Consider the following 21,581-nt stretch of genomic DNA (forward strand, 5'->3'; position numbering starts at 1 on the left):
ATAAATTATTACATTAGGCCTACTGCTAAATTTATAGGCTAGTTTTTGAGTCAATTTATCCGTCAACTTATTCTCATTTATGAGACCATTTACGCACATCCATGGATGCATATATCTTTCCATCCACGGCCGCCTTTTCCATACGTTAATCCAATCATTTTCCCATTCAGTCATGTTTATTTATCCCAGTAGTTTGCCATTCATAATTCCCTTCATCCACGGCCGCCTTTTCCATACGTTAATCCAATCATTTTCCTATTCAGTCATGTTTATTTATCCCAATAGTTTGCCATTCATAAATTCCCTTCATCCACGGCCGCCTTTTCCATACGTTAATCCAGTCATGTTTATTTATCCCAGTAGTTTTCCATTCATAAAAATCCCTTCATCTACGGCCGCCTTTTCCATACATTAATCCAGTCATTTTCACCATCCAGTCATGTTTTAATTTAGTCAAATTTCCATCCAGTCATGTTTATTTATCCCAAGAGTTTTCCATTCATACAAATGCCTTCATCCACGGCCGCATTTTTTGTCCAGATATTTCTCCCGTCAATCATTTATTTTTAAAAAGTAGTCGTGTCTCATAAAATTAGAAGACAAAGTGGTGTTTTCTACAACGTTTTTTATTGTTGATATTGAAAACTTAATTGACAACGAATTTATTTATAGGCCTACATTGTCCAGAATTATTTATTATACAGTAATTCATTTTTATTCAATTAAAATTGATGGCCATTTTATATCAACAATAACACACGATTACGATGAATTGTTAATACTTATTATATCATTCAATTTTCTCGCGTTCATTTTGGCCGTCGCTCCCTTATACTTATCTGCGCTAAGCTCGCACAATGCTTTTTGTAAGTTTTAAACACTTGCGCAATCGGAGCTCATAGTGTACAGGCAGTACGTAATACGCAGTGTATGCAAAAAAACCATTGCGCCGCATTAAAATGTCGCCGAAAGTGGCACTCCCCGCGTTCCATATACAATTGCAATAAATTCAAAATATCTAGTTAATTGAACGCGGATTGTTCACTATGACGCAACGTTGATGAGGCATTAAAGCTTGGTTCCCACTAGAACGTAACGCAAGGACGTAAACGCAACGCAAGCGTGTTAAAGCGTGGTTCCCACTAGCGACGCAACACAAGGACGTAACGCAACGCAAGTGAATTGACCAATCACAAGCGATGGCTTATTCGCTTGTGATTGCTAACTGTCTATAACTTCGCTTGTCATTGGTTAAAACGCTTGCGTTGCGTTTACGTTCTTGCGTTACGTTCTAGTGGGAACCAAGCTTGACCAATGACAAGCGAAGTTATAGGCAGTTAGCAATCACAAGCGAATAAGCCATCGCTTGTGATTGGTTAATTCACTTGCGTTGCGTTACTTCCTTGCGTTGCGTCGCTAGTGGGAACCACGCTTTTTAGAGACCACCGTTTTGGTTAAAAGAAGAGGATTTTAAAATGACATGGCATCGCATAACACATTGTAAATGAAGTCATAATATTGTAAATGAAGTCGGCTTAACTTATGACTTATCTACTAGAATAGGATTAAGTATGTGCTGTCTAAATACCGTATACTCATCAATAAAACTCAAGTGTTGTACTCGTAATAATTTGACAGATCGGTGACGAATCAAACAATGAACTCAGTATTATACGCCTTCGCGAACGACCGTAATATTATGTGGATATTATGTCTATATTAATGCGTAAGAAAAGCTCTGTAAACACTATCACATTTCATGTGACAAAAAAGTGCATATCACTACCATATGTGGGAATATCACTACCAGTGGGCACATCACATTTTACACATATACTTGACCTGAGACCTATAGAAAATTCAATACCAAATCATTTCCTTTTCATTAATGGTGTTTTTTTTTGGATAATGTTCTGTTTGTCTGATATATTAAAATTTTAATCCAGAACGTAGTCAATCATAGATTTAATAAATCAAATTGGCACTTTAATGAACAATCAATCTCGTGGGGCCTCATTTAAATTTAAAATATTATTAAAACAATACGAAACGGTACGTCAACGCAACTGAGTTGACCAATCGCAAGCGGCAATTCGGATAATCCATCGGTCCTGATTGGTCAAATTATTTGCGGCACGTTTACGTCCTTGAGGTGCGTCGAATGGGAACCAAGCTTTAAGTTCGATGACGAAGGAATAGCGTTTTCAAAGGTTGATACTTCTTTTTCTGTTTTTCTTTGCTTGATTTGCTTATTTTATTTGTATGTCCATTCATACAGTAAATATGAGATCTGCTCTCTGCATAATACATTGAAAGTTCAACAATTTTAATCTAAACAATTATTAATTTAATATCTGGGGTTTGATAGGGCTATAAAACCCGTCATACCATAGATAACGTATGCTAATTATTACCGTTACACAGTCAATAATAAACGTTTTGTTAAACTGGTCGGTTACTTGCTACTTGATGTCATCTTTATTTTCAACAGTCTGACGTTTAGAGCTTCATCATTTAATGTTGCATATTTACCCCATTTTTTTTATTGTGTACTTTCGTTTTTGTGATAATAAACATTTGTACGGAACATTACTGTACGTGATCGACGGTCACCTTGTAAGCAAGTGAAAGACGTAGTTTAACATTAACAAGACATAGCGACATCAAACAGCAACAGAAAAACGTCAAGTATTTACAAATTGAATCGCGTCAATTAAGAGGCAAGAAATCAAACATCGGGACTACTTCATTCAGTACTACAATCATTAGTCAACTCGTTATTATTAACTTTATTGGGTACTTTTAATTTGGAACGTAAACGTCTATTGAAAGGCAACTCTGATCAGGGAAATTGTTAAAAAACAATTGTTTTTCATCGGCCTGCCGCGCCGGACGACCGCGTAGGCCTAAAAATTAGCTGCTTTTAAAAAACAATCCGTTTCTTCTTCTAAATTGAGCTGTTCCGGTCTTGCAGATTTCTCTTTTGAAACTTTGCTAGAATCTGTTTCCGGTACTGTTAATGGTAAACTAGTGTTTTCACGACCAGTATTTTAAACTATTTCGTCTGTGTTCGATCTACCATTCAAATACAGACTAATTAAAATCAATACGTTGTACTTTTGATCAAGGAGATACACGCACCATCGTTCCGACATCTATCTATCTCATGTATAGACTTTTTTATTCAACTGGAGTTATTTTGGCGTAATTTTCAGATATCGGGAGAGAGGGTGTTTTGGACAATCTGAAATATTGTCTGATTCCCGAAATTTAAATGAGTTATTGAGCGGACTATTACAAGAGTTATGCATTAACAAACTAACTTTATGTTTACTTTCATATTTTCGATATGAAATGGCGCTTAGTATTTTTGCTGTGATTAAGGCAATTCTAGCCAGAGCACTGTTCATTTCGGTCAGCATTCTGTGCGTTCGGTCGCTTGTTCAAGTTGAGCAGAACGTGTTATATTGGTTCATGTTGTCCACAGCAGTGTTATCTTGTTTTGAAGCAGCCATAACTTTAACAACTAGAGAAGGTGGCGAGTGGAAATGGTAAGTTACCCTTCCCTACATTTTTATTTATTTAACTAATGTCCTTTTTGTCACTCGGATAGTTAAGAATTGCTTTAGAGAAAATCTGAGAGTTTATTTATCAAACCATGCAGTTCTTTTCATGGAATGAACTTTTAAGATTGAAAAAGAATATATACAAATATATGCTTAAATTTTGAAAACTGACTAAGCAAAATACATAGATAAATAAATCAGATGAGTTTTATCCGATCATTTAATAGTCCCATCTCTCTTCCGTAGAGTATAGTAGATATCAGTTGGGAGGTGTCACTATTCTAAAGCTCTATCCACACTATCAAACTAGTTTGACAAAAAAAGTGTGGTGTGCCCAAATGTAGTGATATAACATCATCATGTCCATATATGAGCACATCACTTTTTTTGACACATAAAGTTTGATAGTATAGACCGAGCTTTAGAGTTCTTCTTTAATGTCAGTAGTTTTAGAATTTTAAAAAATTTAACAAATAAATCAATTTCAAATTATGGTAGGCCTACACTATTAAATATATAGCTTGTAATATTTTATCCTGATTATGAATAATTCTTTCTGAATTAAAGGTTTTATCCGAGTTTTGCAATAGCGCTCATAAGCACAGTTCCTGCAATTTGGATTTTGGAACTAGACATCATGGAAGCACATATTAAAGCTGCTGAGGAACTCGATTTGGACGAGTGTACTGATGAAGTATTGCATAGTGGCAATAATACTTATGTAGATCAGGTAGGCCTACATTAGTTACATTATGTAGTTAAAATAAAGGAGGCTTCTTGATACAGTATATCATTCAAACCAATATTTTTTACATATAATACCACTATCTACAAATGGAGATTGACAACTGCTGGAATGAACTAAAGCATGATGTGTTTTTCCAATTCTTAAATGGGTCTTAAGCTCTACTCTCTCGTAGCAGCAGAAGTAACGTACAGTAGTTAGGTGTCTGGTGGGCTGACCTTACGGCTACCGTGGATCGCTATGACCTCTTATTCCCAGATATAGTTCACCGTGATGTGGACTAATAAAAACTAATGAAAAGAAGTAATATACTGTACTTATGGGTTTTTACAGATTGTACAGACGCTGGATTTTACACCCGAGGAATGGTCATTGTTCCTGCAGCAAGTTCTTTTATTCGCGCTGATTCTGGGACGGTGGATGCTACCAAAAGGATCCATGACACGTGACCAGCTTTCCCAACTCCTATTGGTCTTCATCGGTATCGCTGCAGACATTTTGGAGTTTTCTACAGAGAGCATGAAACTTCCAACCGTCAGATGCAACGAGGTGATGATTGTAACTATATTGAGTATCTGGACGTGGAGTCTACTGCAGTTCACGCTTGGCTTGACCGTGACAAAGTCTCGAAAGACGCGAGTAGCTGGCGTGACGGACCGACAGGAAAACAGGAATCAAGTGTGTGCAGATGGTGGATGGGGTTGCTGCGAAACAGAAACATGGGGAATAATGGTAACCATTGTCATGCAAGATGGACCGTTCTTCGTTATGAGAATGTACTTAATCTTCCACGAGGACGTTATCAACCAGGGAATGATATTCTTTACATGCAAAAATCTGTTAGTTTTACTACTCCAGTTATACCGTCTGTTTGTGCTTTACTGGGAGAAGAAGCCGCCGGACTCACCGAATAGATTTGTTCGTGCTGTCCAGCGAACCCGCACGGTTTTGCTTAGTACTCAGAACATGAAACAGAATCGGCCCACCACCACGGATACTGAGATATTTTACCCTTCTGAGGAATATAAAACGCCAACTCATAAACAACTAGGTGATTCTATAATGACCGTTGTGGCGGAGGAATTAGAAAAAAGTAGATCTTCTCATCAACTTGTCAGGTCACAAAATGATGAAACCTTAAACGAAACTGGCTGTTTTATTAACGGCAGCATAACGTCTGAGAGTTTGTAAAAGTAGAAATTATTTGCATATCAAGCATGCGCAGAAGAGTCACATATTCGGTTGACCCATCAGTTTTATTCTCTCAAATGTTCCCAAGTTTACCATTTAGAACAAAACATTATTTTAAGCTTCTTTATTTTTAAACAGTTTTATTGTTTTGATTTTGTTTAAACCTGGCTAGGTCATCTCCATTTAGTAACATTTCAGGTCACATTTCAGGTCACATTTCAGGTCACATTTCAGGTCACATTTCAGGTCACATTTAAATGCTCATGTACTCACTGTTGTCTCAATTGTCTTGGAATGAAAGTGCTTGTTGTCTACCTGCGATCATCATCATCGTCATCATCATCAGCCTAAAATAAAAATATTCATCGTATAGTTTCCGGGTGGTACCGTATAGTTTCCGGGTGGTACCGTATATTATCAGGTTGTCTGGATACAACAATGTATATGTGCGTACATAATTTAGAGTCCATTACTCTTTCCATTTCAAATGTTTGTTTTACCATGTTCTGTTTTAGCCTACAATATCTTAAAATAAATATAACATGTTAACAAACTTAAAAAGTGTTTATTGGTGAATTAAAACGAAATCTAAAAATGAAAACTATATAATCACAACATATTTCATTTCTCTAGCTAGAACATTCACTAACACAAATTATTAATTTACATTCTCTAGGATAGAATAATCATTATTAATTTACACATTAATTTGTTACCAGTATTTCACAAGATAAATAAACATAAACATAGCTAATTGTGGTAAACTTGATCGCAAATAGTATGGGCAATAGCGCCACCACCAGTATATAAAGTTTGTATTATACGGTGGCGCTATTGCTCCAAAACTCTTCCCATCATGCATTATGCAATGACGTTCCTACACAATTGTTATTGTTTTTTACCACAAACGACTAAAGATGTCACAACACAATCACTAAAATGTAAAAGCTAAAAATGGTTATATCATGGACAAATATTTCTCCATGGTTATATACAGTTGTATGCGTTATCATCATTTGGTTCCATCAATGCGTTCGTCGTTCAGTGCTTATTTTTTAACCCGGGTAAGTTGGTTGGGCACAGTTATACATTTGGTGGATAAGAACGAACTTACCCGGGTAAGAACCAACTTACCTGGGTAAGAACCAATTTACCCGGGTAAGAACCAACTTACCCGAGTAAGAACCAACTTACCCGGGTATAAATAAGTACGCCCGAATAGGTGTTTTGTTACGTATGTGAGTATACACTCTTCCAGAGTTTTTCTCTTTGTTATATACTTATGTGTTTACTTAAAATGTAAGGTGTTTCTCTCGACAAAATTCTGGGCTCAACTACATGCTGTCTCGTCGTACGTTTTTTAGTCCCAGTTTTCTTTGTTTAATATTGAAGATCATCTTCAAAAAATGACGACGAGTCTTCGTCAATTGCGTCGTCTGCTCGGAATATCCACGGTGCCCTTGAAAACTCTTTATAACTTAGTTTTTTATCATCTGTAAAATAAGCATAATACATTTTTGAGATATAAGCATACTAAAAAAGTCTGTTATTGCCATATGATGGCGCACTTGCTATAAGTACCTTTTGTCAAATGTATTAAAGTATGTTGTGTAGTGTGTATTTTGTGAACGACAAAGGTATTGTTTATGTACTTGCAATTATTATAAAATACATTATAGTAGACCTACATTTGTATGTTCTTACAACCCTATAAATCAAGATGTTTCGACTCTTTATTTTGGCAACAGAAAAAAGGCATATTTCTTTACCCCGAAACATTAAAGTAACTGTGACAATTGTTGACAATGGTAAAGCCTCCATGGGTAAAGTGTTACTGCAGTAAATAAAGGTACTGCAGTATTTTACAAAACAATCTTTATTTTCTATCTACTTTGTTCATATATGGAGTAATTACTCCATGGTTATACAGGGGTTAAGGCCCGTTGACACCCGGGGTTTTCCACCCACTGTTAACCGCAAGTTTCGGGTTCACTTGTTCCGTTTCACGGAAAGAAAGACGATGCCGTTTTATACGTACCATTTGAGTCTGCACTTCTAAATGCTCCTCTTGCGTCTTCCAGTGATGTATCGGTCGCCTCTGCCAACTCGAACAACGTAATCACGCCATCTTTGTTGGCATCGTAGGTACGGAATGGACTTGGTATGTCAATTGGGTTAAACTTCAGTTCATTTTCTTCTTGTTCTTCTTCTGTCGGTTTCTTTTCATGTTTATTACCCCCATGTTGTTTTTGTGACGGTAACCTTAAACTCTTACTCTCTGTCACAACACATAAAAGTGAGAAGATACATACAATGGCAACAACGGCCACAGAAGTCGTCACTTTCTGAAAAAAAAGAGAACGAAAGTAATATTTAGTACATTATTACATTCTATCGTAGGGCCAACGCAACCTCCCCCCCCCCCCCCTCCCCCACGTCACAAAACATTAAAACCATAACTTTCGGTTTAATCAACATTAGGCTTGTAATATTACTAGTTTACATTGCAAACTTTACCAGACGTTTGCAAACTCTGAGTTTGTCATTGTTTGGGAAGTTCCTGCGAGTGTCTGGTTACTGGAGGCGATCAGTTTGTCCACTTGCCGAATCACATGACGGCATAGATTGTCAGTGATTGGTCAGTAAACTTGTTTGTCAAGAAGGTGCACACGGCCCAACTTCTTCAAACTATCTTTCTTCGCAGCAAATTTGGAAAATATGTCTTGCTTGCTTGTTTTATACAATCCACTGTACAGTACAGATAACTGATTAATGAACAGATGGTTGACATGACAAGGTTGGCTGGATGGAAATATTACTGCTACAAAGTGGCTTAAGTCTTGCCCTTTTTGATAAATATCCCCGATAAGTATTTAATACTTTTACTTTATTAAACCCCATTAAGTGAAAAACGTATCGGCGTTTATCTTGCAGACAATGACGTCACGGATTAGTTAATAGTGGGGTACTCAACCGAAATAGGTTCATTGAAAGAAATTCATAATCCCGAATAATAAACCTCTGACACTTTTAAGGATAATGAAAATAATAGATTATTGTTATCCTCTCACGCCTCGGATTAGGTTCGTCAATTTCGAATAAATAATATAAAATCATATTATAAAGCTTTTATAATTGTGTTGTGTACTTCTTTCCTGGTTTGCTTTTTTTCTGATTTCTTACAATTTGATTATTTGTGTTGGTAAATATCTGATTTCATGTTATCAGTCTCCCCTGCCGAATGCCTAGGGGGAAAGCTCCCCAAGTTACTGTTGATTGCTGAATGTCTTAAATGCCTAGGGGGAAAGCTCCCCAAGTTACTGGTGATTGCTGAATATTATGAATGCAATAGGAGAAAGCTCCCCAAATCACTGTTTATTTACTGTTGACATTTTTGACTATTTATGATACAATAATATATACCTACCTAAAATGCCTGTCTGATCTCTGATCTGTATGTATGGTCTATGTTTATTTTATACTCATTTGAGTAATTATTTTTATTAACATTAGTAGTATTTCAAACTAAATGCCTATTATAGGCCTGTGTACTCTGGCAGTTGATGTATGAGAGCCAATTTTTGTAATTTATAAGGGGCTATTTTCATTTTAAAAAAGAATGGCTTTGATCAGGGACGTTTTGAATTCCACTAACAATAGCTAGTAGGTAGGCCTACATTTATTTTATTATGTGGGCTACTCCGGGGGGCTACTGTGCCAGTGTATTGTTGGCTTCATCAGGTTAGTAGGCCTAAAACGAAATAAAACAAGGAGATATGAACATATTGTATTAATATTGTTATACAATCATTAAGGGCCTACTTGCTGTGATTGGCCCGGCTAATTGACAGGGTTATTATATTATTTGCTTTAACACGACCTCTTGTATTTTCACGATTTGCTTTGACCTATATAATATAAACAAGGCAAATATCGCGCTGTGTTCTCTGTTCTCATTTCATACCCGGTGTATTCGAAGACGAATAACACCCACTGAGAATATTGACTTAAAGACATTCTAAACAAATATTCACGACAGAAATAAGATGCCAATCAAAAGTACCGAGTCCTCGGCACCAGGCAGATCTCGGCAGGGGCGACAGTACAACAAGGGCGGCCTAGCTGCAGAAATACCTGAATATACCTTATGTGACGAACACGTACATATTTCTGTACAATTAAATTATTAGCTTGGTACGGTTTCACCGCAGCGCATGAACGTAAGCCGCAACGCAACTATCAAAAGCGGTAGATTATTCGACCTGTCGCTTGTGATTGGTCAATCGCTTGCGTCCTGGCGGTGGGAACCAAGCTTATATTGAATAATGCGATGATTTCACCCCGGTTCTCTTTGCTCCGAAACAGCCCATAAATATATTATATTGATGCAGTTTTACCAAATTTGAATATGATTTTAATATGTTTGATAATTTATGCAGCTTTTAAACCTCTGTAATTTGGACAAAGATGGGTGTGTCACCTATTGAGAGACCTTCTCTCTCAGCGTAATTGTCGTAGTAGCTAATAATGTAACGAGTTTACCGTATAACTTATATAGGTATATTATAGCGTACGCAGTATAAATAGAAAAATAAATATTGAGCGTTTGACAGGTCCCTGGTGACCGCAGAAAGTATTTGGTCAAAATTGTCATTAAAACATAATAGGTAACAGTTGAGTTTCTGCATAAAATGCCCAGGCCCGTAACGTTGCAACCGGGAACAGCTTGTATCTTGTGAGAGCATAACCGAAATAAATAGTGTACAGTATTTCTGTTTATGATCTTCTATGTCAAATACAGTGAGTAGAGAACAATCTTACAGAAATATGCCTAGACATTGTAAGCCAAGTTGTCTTGCATAGTATATTATTGGGCAAAATCAGGCCAAGGTCTACACACTAGGCACACTTACACGAAAATACACACATAAAAAATTCATCCACAAAATTGTATTTCTTGTCTTACTCTAGCCTTAGGCCTATCTTATTTTGGGTTTTTCTGATATTCTTTAGACAAAATTAATGTACTACAGATTATTGGTTATGAAAAATGATAAAGTGACAGATGTGTTTCGCCTTGGTGCCAATCAAAGAACGGTATGTCACCAGGTCTCGCTGAGGTCAGAACAACCATTCTGTCTATCAGTAAACCACTCATCTTCATAAAATGATACATGCCTGGCATACCATTTGAACTTTAAAGCGAAATCTAATGTTGTCAAAATAAGCCAAATTGGGGATCTCTTATGCCCACGGTGATTTCTTCGTTCGTTCGATAAATCCCTGTTCACATGGTGCCAAAGATCAGACTACATTGTCTACAATAATTACCCTCATTTACATAAAATGATACATGCCTTTAGCATACCATTTGTACCTTTTAAAGATCTGTCTACACTATCAAACTATTTTCACTAAAAAAAGCGTGATATGCCTAAATATGGTAGTGATATGACAACATCATGTCCATATATTTGTTGTCAAATAAAATGTAATAGTGTAGACAGAGCTTAAAGGGAGTCTTATCCCCTTTGATTCCTTCGTTGAGAAAAACCCTGCCCTGCTCCCCAGTTTAAAGGTACTATTATTTTCACTCCGTACTCATCCCCATAAACTGTACAGCATCCGTTTGAACTTTAAAGGAAATCTCGTTACAGAAAAAAAAAATAGGCCACATGGATATCTCTTATGCCCTCTGATTTCTTCACCCAGTAAACGTCTTCCTAACTTCCCAGTTACTAAAAAGGTACTAATGTTAACCTCTGTCAACACTATCAGACTTTATGTGATAAAAAACGTGATGTACGTGCCCATATATGGACATGATGATGTCATATCACTACCTTATTTAAGCATATCACTACCATATTAGGCATGCCCTAGTGGGGAAATCAAGCTTTAATTTTTTACATTTAATAAAAATGATTTTACATTCGTTTACCTAGAAAATCAGTACAGGAACACCAATTCAACAGCAGTATATTATAAACAAATTTGTCAATCGAAAACTAAAAGCCACCAGAGTAATAGAACGCACCTGTGTTTGATTACTGTGTATATAGTTTTATGCTATTTATGTTGCAGACGACCCAGCCTCTAAATTGTCCAATTATAGGGATTCCTTTACCGATGACATATTTTGGAACATAAATCTAAACTGTCTTCATAAATTGTTTTATTTATAATAAATGAAGTGGTGTAGCTGTTTTTATGATAATGAAATATTTAAGTGCTAGATAGTTTATGGCGATAAAATGACTACAATTTAATTGGCAAAACTTAGGCGATAAATAAAGATTTAAACGTACGTATACAAATTAAATCTATGCACAATGAAACGAAACATTGCAGGTTCTATGTCCTCTGAGGCATATTATCATTGTTTACCTGCATTTCATGAGATTGAGAACCACAATTAGGCCTAAACCAACTAGTGTATTCTATTTCATTTGAGGAATACTGCTCTTGATAAACCTGACGTCATTGTATAGATATGTGGGTTGTTTTTCTAACTAAATGAAGATTTCATGAATTACAATAAGCCTAACTACATAATATTTAAACGGAAGTTTTTAAGAGCAGTCAATTAAATGGTTTAGCATCGTTCATTCAACTTTTAAACCGTCTACTTTTTGTTCAATAACAATGGAGCCGTAAAACAACCTCTGGCAATGTTCCCAAGCTAGATAAAATACACAAATGGTCATTGAAAAAGAAGGCATTTGGGCCCAGCATCGCATTCCCTTGGGTGTATACGAATCTGTGATAAGGCTCATACATTTAAAGTAGGGCCAAACACCTCGTAGTAGAACAGAAGAGAAAGCAGGCTTATTCTATTTTTTTTTAAATAGGTTTCTGAAAAGTTAAGAGAACTTGTATTAGGCTCGTAATAGAATAGTAAAGTACGTTCGTTATTTTAAATTATACTATAGACAGCAATGAATGCAGTCTAATTTTATTTAAAAAAAACGTTAATAATATCAAGTCGTAGCAAAAACATAGTTAAGATCATAATATAGGGATACGGTTGTTATTTTTTGAACATTAATGCATCAGGACCATTTCAGATAGATAATTATAATTTCACTCCTTAGGACAATAAAAGCATATTGATCAAAACGTCGAGTAACTCAACAGTTCTTTTCAGAACTAATATACCGTAAACTTTATATCAACACTATCACTATATCTACATAAGTTAGTCGTTTAAAAAAAATCAAAAGAACAGGTTAAAAAGAAGTTCGCAAAGTTCTGGACACTGAAAGAGTGGCAATTAAGTACCGGACACCTCAGGAAACAGGATGTCCATGCTAGTTGATAGTTTCAAATCTAGATAGGCCTGGAATTAAAAGATAGGTTGTTGTTTTTAGAAGGTTGGATATCTCATGCACTTTTTTGGCACACTCAAGTTTCAATAATAGTTGTTTAAAAAACTTACCATTTCAGCAGTTAAATCCTACGTTCCTTTAGGCCTATCCTGTTATATATCCACCACAACAATATGAAACCGCTGATAATTCCTTTATAAAGCTATAATTGTGTTGTAAGAAAATTCCTCAATAGTTTTTATCGTTGACAATGACCCCCTTCCGACTCCATCGAACTCTTAACCAAAACAATTACTAAACTTTTACTTTTACTGTGTTCAATAGAGCATTACATTTAGCAAGTGGTGGCGCTATTTAAATTAAAATAGGCTACTGATTTCTGTCTTTCACAATTTAATATACAAAACTAAATTATAAACTTGAATTAAAAACAAAAATTAAACAAAACATTGTGACTCCTTACTTGCATTTATTTTTTGTTCATATCGGGGATAAAACCACACCTTAAAGAAATGATTAGAGATGATTTTCGGCTATTTTTTCAACATTTCTAGATAAAACGCCATTTAAAAAAAAAATTCAATTTATGTTTTCTTTTGTTAATAAGTTTTCAATTTAGTTGTTTTGTTCATCTATTATAATGTTGTTTTTACTTTACCGCCATAATTTCGACAACCGCTTAATTATTTTTTCGTTTATTTCGTGATCACTTTTACACAGAGATATTAAGAACTGGATCACCTGAAACACCTATACGTACGTATAAGACTAAACAATATATTCCTACCAGACCTACCGCCGCCATTTATTTTGTAATTTATTTCGCGATCACTTTTACACAGTTTAATAAACGTAAACAAAACTAACTTTGCATGAGATATGACTACTTGTTTACCTATTTATTACCCATATTCCAGAGATATTAAAAACTGGGTCACCTGAAAAAAATATAGGATTACTAAACAGTATATTTCTAGGACTTATATTACCATTTAAGCCTGGTAATTAGTAAATATTAGAATGATCTAATGCTGTTTAAAAAGTTTTTTCCTAGTAATCTAATTATAAATTAAAACCCCGCCCCTCTCCAGCCTAGCCAACAATCAGCCAACCAGCGACCATGCCGCACACTTTACAAAATTCACCACCATATATAGAGTAGACTGTTCCAAACAACACAGAAAGGGTACAGCTATTTTCCGTCCACATTGTGCCTAAAAAGACAATAAAATATAATTACAAAATTGATGTTTAAATGTTTATAAATATGAATAATTACCACAGAACAACTATTAATGTCAACAACAATAATTTTACAAATTTTAAAATGTCTAAAATTACAATTATAAGTAACAAATAAATGTCTTTATTTTTGTTAATTTTCACTCCCCCTCTAAATTTTGAGGTGGTCCAACTCACTTCCGCCCACAACTTGACAGCGTGAAAATGTGCCTCCGATATCCGATTACCGTCTGCTTCAACCTGCTGTGTACGTCAAAACATGAAAGTATTTACCGTGTGTGTCTGCTGAAAATTAACAATTTTAATCGATATTAATATGTAAGCTGGTTATTTTGTTTATGTTATCTATAAATAAGTTATAAGGAATAATTATATACATTTTGTGGATCTTTTTTATAAGTTTTTTGTAGTTTGCAGACTGTTTTTCCTAGCTAGGCCCTAGCCTAAAAAATAAAGGCCGGCCTGTCAAATCATCACATCCTTGCCATGCGTGTTGTAGGCGTAAGACTACACCCGGGCGGCGTAACCTAGGCTATAGAAGGGTGGTGTGGACGACGTCCCGATTTTTTTTTCAGTATTATATATTGCATTAATTATTTAAATTAACTACTAGGCCTAGAGTACTAATATTGTGGGATTTTTTTTTATTTTCTTGGCTCTTTCAGGATGACACATTGATGTGGCCTTCCTTGGCAGCAGTGTGAGAGAGAGTACGGTGTACATGATTGATGGATGGCAAGACCAGGATGAAGTAAAAGGGTGTGAGGGCTGTCTATTTCTGATAAAACATCAGAAAATTATTGGTAAGTCTAGGGCCTAGGCCTAGTGAATTTACAATAAAGTAACTGGTACAATAAACAAAATTTAGTGGGAATGCAGTGGCAACATTTGTAGTGGCAAAAACTGTTTTACCTTTATTTAGGCTATGACATATCTTTTTTTTCGCAATGTTTAAGACTAAGAGGAGAACAAATGGTCGGGATCGCGGCCAAATTGTGTTTTACGAGGATATCGGGTTGTGTGTTATTTTGGTCGTGATAAAATCAACTTCCGGTATTCTGTATGGAACGCTGCTAGACCTTGCTATGCTTGTGATCATATCGGTCGCTTTTGAATTTAATCAGGTTATTCTGTCATGATATTTTGTAGGTGGCGCTCTACATATATTTTCCTCAATTTAAAGTGATTATTATAATATTAGGTATTGTTTTATTTTTATTTTTGATTATCAGAAATATGTAAAATATAACAACAATTTTTTAATAGTGAAATTTAAAATTGTCTTAAGAAAAAAATATGTTAAAAACTTTGTGTACTGTTTCCTTTCTTTCACACTGGTAAGTATGATTTTATATCTTTTTAAAATTCATTATATTCATAATTTACTTTTGAATATAACACAGGATTTTCGGTCTGCATGATTATGACATCACAGGGAAAAATTTCATCTTAAAATTTTGTTTAGCAATATTGCTAATAAAACTGATTTTTGAGTCGAGAAACATAGTTTTCTATAGTATATTTTGCTACACAATTGTAGAAATGTGTAGCAAGAAGGTTGTTTTGTATTGCTATGCTACACTGGCGAAATTATTCCCTGCATCAAATATATAAATGCATCAGGCCTAAAACAAACAATGGATCAAAATAAACTAATTTAAAATTATTATACTATGTGTAAATTTACGTACGGATAAATTCTGCAATATGTATATTGTACTTGCTTTTCACAAAAAGATGATTTTGACACATGAGCTAGGTGCCTATTTAATTTTTAATTATTTAAAACATATTTATACAGGATAAAAAAAAACATCAGGTATAGATATTGCACCTGTTTTATATATGGTCCTATTTTTTTAGCAATACATTAAAAACATTCATAATATACATTTTAAAAAAATGTACATTTATAAAACTTTAAAATCACAATACAAAGACAAACAATATTTAAAATGTTAAAAAGGAGTGAAATAAAAGGGAAATATAAAATGAATTGATGCCTACATGAAGAGTCCTAAAAAATACAGTTCTCGACGATCAAATGTCCTTATATTAAACTTTTCAAGTGAATAATAATTAATATAAAAACAATAATACCTGTAGTATACACAATTGTACTTGCATTCACAAATAGGCAGGCAGGAACTAAACGCCAAAGGGGGACAAGCGGCGAAAGCAGACAGTTCGAATCTATAATATGTTAGGCTCTGTCATTATCTTTTCAAAACACATACATAACACTGTTTGAGTTATTTTTACCATAATCATTTCATGTAGCCCTATCTCTCCTATGATCGTCCCCTTTGTCATTGTCATATATCCATCTTGCGCATCATGTCACATGTCATACTATCTATGTTACTGCTGATAAATTGGTTACATAATTTGACGCATATTTACTTTTTCTTCATAAGCCACACCCAACAATAGGCTACAGTAATTTGGATGTCGTGACAGCAATGTTTCGCCAGTTGAATAAATTGAATACAAAGATTATATAAAATACAAAGTAATAGGCCTAAGGCATAGGACTTCACTACAGAGGTTTTTAAAAAACTATACTATTACTAATTATTATTCCAAAGGCAAATTAATGAAAAATGCTGTGGGTATCAGTGGCTAGATTTTAATGAAGATACAAAATAAAATAAGCAAAAAGCTAATTCAAAACGATAACGTATAACAGCCAGAACAGAGCTTTCGGGCAACACCAAGTTCCGAGACGAACTCTCCATACAGAACACCAGATATTGATTTTATCTGGACCAAAACTTGGTCGATTTTATCTGTCACTATCAAGAACACATGACTTATGGGTCCAACAAATAGGATGATCAGGACCAATCGGAGGTGTAACGCAGGAGAAAAAGGCCCCTTCAGCACTCTGTGGCCCCTGGGTTTAGCAAGTGAGTCCTCATAGCCATTGCGCCAATGGGACCAATACGTTTCCGATCACATGAGACGATCAGGGTTAACACATAGGATGATCGAGTCCAATATGGTTCCAACACAAGATGATTGAGCCAACACATTGAACAATCGAGACGATGATAACATTTATTGTTCTGATTGTCTGATATAGCCCTTTCTCTTAACCAATTCTCCACAAGAGAACATCCATTGTTGTTTGTCATTTTTAGGTGGTTGTTGTGGAGGAGGTTGTGTTGTCTGAAATATGTTTGCTTACATGTGGATGTCCGATTATTTCTTATTTTACTATTTTTTTATTGACATATTATACTCAATTAACATATGAACTATTGTTTTTTTTTTTCAGTGTTTTTCTTGACTTAGGCTAACCTAGCTAAGAGAAGTCATGGTTTGGAACACCAGCATACACTTTGCCAAAATGGACATGATGGCAAAATGCAGTAGGCCTAGGCTATGATGAAAACATCAGAGAAGTATTGGTAAGTCTAGTGAATTAGGGTACAAATTGGCACCACACATGCACTTGCTAGCCATGGCTAGTAAACACATTTTAGTTTGAATATAGTGGCAACATCTCTTAATCATCTGGAAACCTTTTGAGCTTCTTGGTATCTTTTTGTTCACAATGTTGTTAAGGTATGCTGAACAATATTCTGCCGGCTGGGAGAACATCCGCTATTAGTCGTAATGTTGTGAAAGTATCACAAAATAGTTTTTACTAGTGTTGTAGTATTATAAAGTTAAATACAATGTTTACCAAAATAATATTTATAATTTACAAAAGATATTAAAAATTACTGTTTAACTACCACAATACATCAGCAAGTGCCTACCAATAGAAATATTGACGAGTGTAAAATATTGTCATTTTGCCCCTGTTCATAATGTCTATAAATTATTATCTTATTTTTGTGATCATTCACAGCAGGAGTTTATTAGGAGATTTTTAGGTCGTCTTTCTTAACGGTCTAACTGGGAAGCAGTGTGGGATGTGAGCATGCTAGGTTGAGGTGATGGTAAATGCAGCATTGCCTGCCAGGCTGGCTTAATAGAAGTCTTCACTGCAAGTTGATGTTTGATGGCAATATAAACAATGGTGAGTTTTTTTATGACCGAACTTTGTGGACAAATTGATTTGATGCTCAAGAATATCCTTGCATATGTCAGCCAATTGCGAGTGGTTAATCGATCGGTTCGTGAGCGAGATTGCATCCACAAACTGTTCTTCATTCAATTTCATCACAGCTAACCCGTCGGTTTCTACATGTAGGCCTAGGCACAACACCACTAAAAAAGACCCAAACATCTTAGGCCCCTCCTAGGTACCACTCGTGTTACAGTGTTGTTTGGTGCCACCTCAACAGCGACCCAAGACATGCTTAAATATTGAGGGTGATTGTAACTAATTTATCATTCTTTTATTTTTATATAGAGAAACATCAATACTGTAGTTGTAACTTAACATGAATTGGTGAAGATAAGAAGATGTTCAATCAATTTTCATCTGCTAGAAATACAGGTATTTAAAATAGTCAACTTAAAACAAACATTTATTAAAAGTCGGTTATAAACATAAATTTCAAATATAACAGTTGGTTAAATATATACAAATTAAAAATGAAATCATGAAAAACCGTTCATTTCTCTTGGAATAGTCAACATAATTTGGCAAATTTTAGCTATAGACTTTTTATAGTACCGTATATCCTTGCGTACAGTATAATATAATCCCACTTTGGGTCTAGTCCCCCCACCTACTTATTTCATAGGCATATCCCTGAGTATAGACTTTTGGTCTGGCTGTAGACCGCTCTCTAAACAGTTTTTGCATGAATTGCTTATCAATCATTTCTTTCCTGAACCAGAATTTACGTGGGTCTAGTCCTACCCCCCATTTTAATTAAGGATATTTATTAATGTCATTTATTTTTCAATAAAATGCAACATAAATAAAATGTCTTCTTTTTTTTTTCAGCTTGACGCGGGATTGGAGATGGACAGCTTTATCTTGTTATTTTTATATTTATTTTCTTAAGCCATCATAAATTATAAATAAAATAGACAAATAATTGAAATAAATAGCATAAATTATCACAAATCCTCACTAGCAATGAACAAAGTAAGTGTAATTTTAAAATAGTTATCAAATTTGTACAAATAAATTTCAAATTTTATATAGTGATCACCCATTCTAGAGGGGATACTTGATACCATGATTGTTTTCTTTTTAAATTTCTCTATTTTTCTTTACATGGTATTATTATCAAATTACTCATTTCAGATCACATTTAATACAGTAATTAGTTTAATTGTTATGATTGTTTTTGCTGGTGAGGTTTTTTCTTCTTTTTTTTAAGGTGTATTAGCAAATCCTCATTAGCAATGAACAAAAGAAATTTATTCTTTTACTTGGAAAACAAAATTTATTTTCAAATTTCCTAAGAAACAAACTAATTTTAAAATAATGTCATAGTGATTCACTTGTCTCGGAATGTCAAGTGTTATCCTGATACCATGATTGTTTTTATTTTACATTTGTCTCTATTTTTGGTTTTCATGGTATTAAAATAAATTAAAAGTTTTGTTAGGGTTTACTTGTCTCAGAATGTCAAGTGTAATCCTGATACCATGATCATTTTTATATTACATTTTCTCTATTTTTGGTTTTCATGGTATTAAAATAATTGAAATTTAAAATTGCTAGCAAATTTGTTTAAATGTAAACATTGTTTTTGCTAATGAGGTTCTTTTTTTCTCTTTCTTGGGTGCATTTGTAACTCAGAACCCCACATTAGCAATGATCAAAATAAGCCAAATTTTATGAATTTGGGTGTTTTCTTTTATTTTTGCCAATTTATTTGTGTAAATTTAATCAAATATAACCTCAAATTTAGTTTTAAATTCTCTCAGAATGTATTCTCTTCTGAGACTGTTGAGGGTAATCCCAGATACCATTTATATTTTATCTATTTTCGTTTTTAATGGTATCGCAATAATAAATTTATTGCAAAGAAGCACAGTATTTATTCAAATTGATACTATTTTAAATGTTTCCTATTTTTGTAATACATGGTATCATCTATACTAAAACTTTATAAAAAATAATAAATAATGATGTTTGCTAATGGGGTTCTGTTTACTCTTGCTTTGGTCCTTCTGGTGCAATGTTTAGAGTTCAAATTGTGTACACTCATTAGCAATGAACAAAATAACTGTAATTGTATAATAATTTGTGGAATATTTTTCGTAGTTAAATAAAGGGCCATTTATACTTTTAAAATGTATTTAAAAATGTACCCCTCAGGATGTATTCACTTCTGTGGGTGTCAAATGTACTCCTCAGGATGTATTCACTTCTGTGGGTGTCAAATGTACCCCTCAGGATGTATTCACTTCTGTGGGTGTCAAATGTACCCCTCAGGATGTATTCACTTCTGTGGGATAATCTCTGATACCATTATTATTAACATTTTCTCTATTTTGTTCGGTTTTTCATGGTATCAAAAAAATCATTTGAATTTAAATTATTATTTAATTTATTTAAAACATTTTATTAGATAATTTTACTTTTACAAATTTGACTTGAAATTTATTTAATTAGTTATTTGTTTTTGCTGATGAGTTTATTTTCTTTGTACATCTTTTACAAGTACCGTACTTACTTGAATAAGCTGGCATTTGAGCGAATGGTGCGCACTTTGGATTAATATTTTAGTAACTGCCTTTTTTTTGTAAGCATGCTCTTGAAAATGTCGCATTTGGAAATGACAGTCATTTTGGAAGTTTGAATTGCGCCTTTGGTAGACTTTGGTTTTAACTAATTTTTGCCCATGGGTTCCTCACAAAAATGTACTATAATCTTAACAATTATGTGTCGTTTTCCGATACATAATACCTATTCCCAAATGTTTTTTGTCAAATTGTCGCAAGCGCTGTATAAATTCTGCATAATTAGAGTCAGTACGGTAACTTGCATATAAATTTGGAGAGTTTTAGTCTTGGGGTAGAATGTTTTACAGCATCTATGTTAATTAAGTAGGTATAACATTGTTTTAACCATGTTTGTTGATCACTTGGAATTGACAAAAACCAATGGAATGGTACCACACATACTGATGATGTTGAACAGAGAGCTGCTGCAACTGATGCATACAGATGTTGAAATGGTATGTATGCAATGCTCAATTTTCATTTCAATTATTAATTTGTGAATGTGCGACTAAAATCAAACATGGTTATTTACAGTAAAGGCAGATGATTATGTTGCCCTAAATAGTATCTGTTAAAACTCAACTAATATATTACAACCAAGCTTGATTTAGCAAGTAAGGTATACAAGCCAAACTACTCCTGTTTGATTCAGACAGGGTAGCAAGAAATGCTTTTCAAAACAACCAAACACTATTGAATAACTGATTATACTATTTTGTATCTTTTTAGGTAAGCACGTCTACAAATCAAGAAGACTTGTTGAGGAGGAGCATTTCAATGAGAGACTTGGATCGGCCAGCAATTTCAAGATCAACAAACATTTATATTTAATTGCTATTTTTATGTTTTATTTGTTAAGTGAAG

The 21,581-nt window shown here is 34.3% G+C and overlaps 2 protein-coding genes and 1 long non-coding RNA gene across 3 annotated transcripts; 2 read left to right on the plus strand and 1 right to left on the minus strand.

Annotated features, from left to right (window-relative positions):
• Nucleotides 1–3,354: 3,354 nt before the first annotated feature.
• On the plus strand, nt 3,355–5,585 carry LOC140059329 (transmembrane protein 26-like). Its single transcript, XM_072105207.1, has 3 exons — nt 3,355–3,551; nt 4,134–4,296; nt 4,645–5,585. The coding sequence occupies exons 1-3, from the start codon at nt 3,355–3,357 to the stop codon at nt 5,500–5,502; spliced, it is 1,218 nt and encodes a 405-aa protein (XP_071961308.1). The 3' UTR covers nt 5,503–5,585.
• Nucleotides 5,586–6,051: 466 nt separating this feature from the next.
• On the minus strand, nt 6,052–13,117 carry LOC140059158 (uncharacterized). The gene is made up of 3 exons (XM_072105002.1): nt 12,941–13,117; nt 7,541–7,847; nt 6,052–6,995 (listed from the first exon to the last, which is right to left on the minus strand). Exons 1-3 carry the CDS (start codon nt 12,941–12,943, stop codon nt 6,883–6,885), a joined length of 423 nt encoding a protein of 140 aa, XP_071961103.1. The 5' UTR covers nt 12,944–13,117; the 3' UTR covers nt 6,052–6,882.
• Nucleotides 13,118–14,318: 1,201 nt separating this feature from the next.
• Nucleotides 14,319–18,347, plus strand: LOC140059390 (uncharacterized). Its single transcript, XR_011847173.1, has 4 exons — nt 14,319–14,390; nt 14,738–14,875; nt 17,353–17,485; nt 17,932–18,347. It is a non-coding gene; the product is annotated as an uncharacterized lncRNA (long non-coding RNA).
• The last annotated feature ends 3,234 nt before the right edge of the window (nt 18,348–21,581 follow it).

Source organism: Antedon mediterranea, chromosome 9 (assembly GCF_964355755.1).
Source record: "Antedon mediterranea chromosome 9, ecAntMedi1.1, whole genome shotgun sequence".
NCBI classification, from domain to species: Eukaryota; Metazoa; Echinodermata; class Crinoidea; order Comatulida; family Antedonidae; genus Antedon; species Antedon mediterranea.

Coding starts and splice junctions, on each gene's coding strand:
- LOC140059329 (XM_072105207.1), top strand. CDS start 3,355: ATGGCGCTTAGTATTTTTGCTGTGATTAAGGCAATTCTAGCCAGAGCA. Junction 3,552..4,133: donor GAAGGTGGCGAGTGGAAATG/GTAAGTTACCCT, acceptor TCTGAATTAAAG/GTTTTATCCGAGTTTTGCAA. Junction 4,297..4,644: donor ATAATACTTATGTAGATCAG/GTAGGCCTACAT, acceptor GGGTTTTTACAG/ATTGTACAGACGCTGGATTT.
- LOC140059158 (XM_072105002.1), bottom strand. Junction 6,996..7,540: donor TAGAAGTGCAGACTCAAATG/GTACGTATAAAA, acceptor CTTATTTTACAG/ATGATAAAAAACTAAGTTAT.